General features: G+C 51.7%; 1 protein-coding gene across 2 annotated transcripts in view; it reads left to right on the plus strand.

The window, feature by feature from the left end:
- The window catches only part of adamts17 (ADAM metallopeptidase with thrombospondin type 1 motif, 17), a 56,145-nt gene extending 51,985 nt beyond the window's left edge, over window positions 1–4,160 (plus strand). For both annotated transcript variants that reach the window (XM_086191316.1, XM_086191323.1), the window contains 4 exons: window positions 382–586; window positions 1,613–1,765; window positions 2,708–2,885; window positions 3,340–4,160. In XM_086191316.1, the coding sequence (XP_086047442.1) occupies window positions 382–586; window positions 1,613–1,765; window positions 2,708–2,885; window positions 3,340–3,491 (688 nt within the window). In that variant the 3' untranslated portion in view covers window positions 3,492–4,160. The remainder of the gene's footprint in view (window positions 1–381; window positions 587–1,612; window positions 1,766–2,707; window positions 2,886–3,339) is intronic.

Below are 4,160 nucleotides of genomic sequence, written 5' to 3' on the forward strand. Positions count from 1 at the left end.
ACCGGCCATGTCGGCACTGTCCTCTCCGCCATCTTGTCGTCTGAGGCGCTCGTCTCCCGGATGAAACAGGAGCAGTACTAACACACTCAGGATTTTCTGCACTAATACAGTTCTTATTTTTAAAAAGTACATTCAAGTAATCTCATTATTGCATTAGAGTAGTCAGATTACTTTGGAATGTGTTGATGAGCACTAAGTTTTGGTGAGAAGTGGAGTCTTGGTGATGTGATGGCAAGAACTGATCACCAAACAGTCTTGTGAGTGCAGCTGTAGATTCAGCAGCTTTGAGGGCGGGGGTCTGGCGGGGGGCTCACACGTCTGTTCTCGTCAATAAGAGCTGCTCAAAGTATCAGCTGTGTAACCGTGCTGTGTCCTCCTCAGGTGGGTGACAGGGGAGTGGGGCTCCTGCTCAGTCACGTGTGGTAGAGGTCTCCAGCAGAGGGAGGTGGGATGCATTTACCAGCTCCAGAATGGCTCCCTTATCCACACCAGGGACCTGTACTGTCAGGGGGGGCGGCCTCCCGTCCTGCAGGGCTGTGAAGGACGCCTCTGCCTCACCGTGTGGGAGGCGTCAGAGTGGTCCCAGGTATGGCTTCCTTCCAAAATAACAACGATAACGGTAACCATGCCGTTTATGTCGCACTTTTAAACTTGAGCACGAAGGGTTTTCCACTTCAGAGATGCACACCCACAAAGAGACCAGAGCAACGACTCGGTTCCAGGCTCCAGGCTGGACATGATATTTGTACAGTGCAAGTAAAACTGATCCCAGAGTAGATCCTTGCAGCACTCCAGAGGTGATGGGATCCGTGAGAGGGAAAACCCTGGATAGTGACGAAGAATTATGGTTTTCCCTTGAGAGGGAGAACATTTCCGTGATTCCAGCGCAGCCCAAGGCAGCACTTAAGTCCAGCAGCAGCGGGACAGTTCCGTCATCGGTGGCCGCAGCCAGCAAGAAGTCATCTGTAACAGGAAGCAGAGCCGTTTCTGTGCTGTGTCGTTGCCGACCCAACCCCCTCTGGAATTTTTCTAGTGTTCTTGTGTCTTAAAGCTTGTAAAATGGGTGTCAGGACTACTTTCTCCAAAATGTTTGAGGTTATTGACAACTTGGAAAAAGGTTGAAAAATTAGTCGGTCAACATGGATCTTTTTAGAAGCGACTGAGCTCACGCGGTCTTATGATGCTGAGCCGATTCCGGTTGGAGATCCCACCAGGAGCACCTGGGAGCAGAACACTGAAGGACACAGCAGCACTAGAACACGTTCTAGGTGGTTTTGACTGTGTGAATTAAGGGAACTGAGCTGGTGTTCACGTAGTCCTCAGAAAGTTTGAAGAGTTCCGGTCACTGATCTTCCAGTTGATATTCAACAATTCCCGTCACAGGCCCCGCCTCTTCAGGGATCAATAAGTGTTTTCTCTTCGATCAGCGTCCCGGTTCTTGTTGCCCCTCAGGAAAATCTCTGCAGATGAGATAAGTTAGTAACAATCCGGCCGAGTATCAGACGTTGAAGAGGTTCTCCCCCTGAGAGCAGCAGGATCAGGAGGCTAATAAAATACAAAAATTAGTAATTTTCTTGCGTCCGTCCCTTCTTGTCTCCACGTTGTCCTGCAGTGCTCAGCAGACTGTGGTCGCGGCGTCCGCAGGCGGACGGTATCCTGTACCAACCCACAGGGACGGTGTGACCCTCTGTCCCAGCCCACTCAGGAGGAGCCCTGCGAGGACCACTCCAAATGCTACGAGTGGAAGACCGGAGACTGGTCCAAGGTCAGGACTCAGTACTTGTCTTCATCAGTCAGTTTTAGTTTCCAGTGGTCTGAGAGTTCCTCCAGGTAGGGGACAGGAGGACCGAGGACAGGTGTGGAAGATGACCCTCGAGGTAGCGCAACGCCATGACTGCAGGCAAGACTGCGTGATGAGAGTGGCGTTCTAGGCTAGACGCAAAGGGCAGGAAGCTCTACAGTTGTTGTGGTTACTGCCTGTCTGACTGACTGACTGACTGACTGACTGTCGGACTGACTGATTGTCTGTCTGTCTGACTGACTGACTGTCTGTCTGACTGACTGTCTGACTGACTGACTGACTGACTGACTGACTGTCTGACTGACTGACTGATTGTCTGTCTGACTGACTGTCTGTCTGACTGACTGACTGATGGACCCAGTTGAAATGCACCCGTGCAGAACTTAGACTGCAGTCTTCTCCTGCCTCCTGCAGGGGGCGGTACAGCCTCACTGTGCAACATGGATCGGAAATCTTGGGTTAGACTGCAGAGGTACCAGGACGCCACCCCCTCAATCACAGGTTGCGACGCAGGTGAATCTGTCGTCATGGGCGTCACTTCCTGCCTTGTTGCCACTCATTAGTGCGGCAGCAGTGGTCACAGACGATGCAGACAGGAAGGTGGGGGGCCTGTAGTCACCTGTGGTGACGCCAGACTGCTCTGTGGTCACTCACCTGGTCCTGAGGTGGTTCTACATGAATATTGTAAGTGATGAAACCAGGAGGAGCTTACCTTCTGGTCCAGCGTCACCGCTCAGCCCTGCTGCTCTGGAGGAACATTCTTAGAACCCAATTTTAATACACAAGACAAGTTTTAGTTCTTAAAGCTGTGTTTAGAACCTCTCTAGCTGAACCGTGTTCTGGGTTCTGCTGCTTCAGAACTCTGTTGTCATTCATGCTCACGGAGGCTTTCTGTTGGATCTTCAGTGCTCGTCGTCCTGTGGGAAGGGCCTTCAGTCCCGAGTGGTCCAGTGTATGCACAGAGTGACTGGTCGTCATGGTAACGACTGCCCAGTGACACTAAGACCGCCGACCTACCGACCTTGCCACCAGGGCGCCTGCAACGAGAAGATCAATGTGAACACCATCACTTCCCCCAGGCTAGGTGAGACACATCATCACGCCACACTGATCGTAAGATGTGATGAGGAATCATCCGCTCACGTCTGACCCCGGTGCGGCGTCGCGTCCATGAGAAACACCTGAATGGTGACGAGACGGCGCTAATATCAGTTGACTCGTTCACCAAAACAGGAAATGATGCGTGAAATGATGCACTTCCTGCTTTGGTGCTGATGGAGTTAACACCTGACATCATTCTGTAGTCAAGAGTTCACGTGATAACAGCCCAGACTCGCCAACCCAGATAAACGGCGCTCGGCTCTGCCGGACCCAGGCTTGATTGCGTCATGCTGGAATCAGAGTGCATATATTCTAACTTGGTCACCCCCCCCACCTCTCCCTCCCTCCCGCCTCTCCCTCCCTCCCACCCCACCCTCCCGCCTCTCCCTCCCTCCCACCCCACCCTCCCGCCTCTCCCTCCCTCCCACCCCCTGCAGCTGCTCTGACCTACAAGTGCATGGGGGACCAGTGGACGGTGTACTGCCGTGTGATCCGGGAGAAGAACCTCTGCCAGGATATGAGGTGGTACCAGCGCTGCTGTGAAACCTGTAGGGACTTTTACGCTAAGAAGATTTTGCACAAGAGCTAATGACCAAACGCACCTTCCTCCTTCTTCCTAGAGCTCCTTTTGTAAATGCTTTTAATATTTTAAATGTTTCTGTTGTTTCTGGTGGAACTTTCTGGGATGTGTACGTTCGAAATGGGCTCAGAAGCTTCTACGTTCGGATGAAGACTTGAAAATGTCCAGTTTATCTTTTGCTGTACACCAAAACCAAAGCAAGCCAGTCCGGTGAAAGAACTGCACAGAAAAACTGACCCTTAGTGCTGGATGTTGAGTTCCACTTAAACCCACAGGAGAGCGAGCCTGAGCTCCTCCCTAACACGCTGATCCTCGACTGTGTCGCTGGCATTGAACGACCTTAGGAAATAGCTTCATCGAAGTAAATACTTGAGTCAGAAATGTTCAGTTGTAACGTGTCGAGACTGATCAGGAGCCATTATGAAACACAGACTGTATAAAAGATGGACGTAGCCTCTGTGACATGGTCGCCCCCCCAAAGTCTCCCCAGGTGGCTCGAAATGGAACCTAAAACATGAGCATGTTGTGTTGAAGACCTGAAACTAGTGGTCAGATCATCAACTGCTCCTTTATGCAGCATCTGTCACCCCCTGCTGGATGTTAGGAAGAATGCAGGTTTGAGGCACTTCAGCATTGGCTTCACCTCTCTGACCTGAAGGGGGGTGGGAGGGTGGGGCT

This window comes from Aulostomus chinensis, chromosome 2, assembly GCF_037954235.1.
Source record: "Aulostomus chinensis isolate RoL2024-O1b breed Wild chromosome 2, RoL_Achi_v1.0, whole genome shotgun sequence".
In the NCBI taxonomy this organism is placed as follows: domain Eukaryota; kingdom Metazoa; phylum Chordata; class Actinopteri; order Syngnathiformes; family Aulostomidae; genus Aulostomus; species Aulostomus chinensis.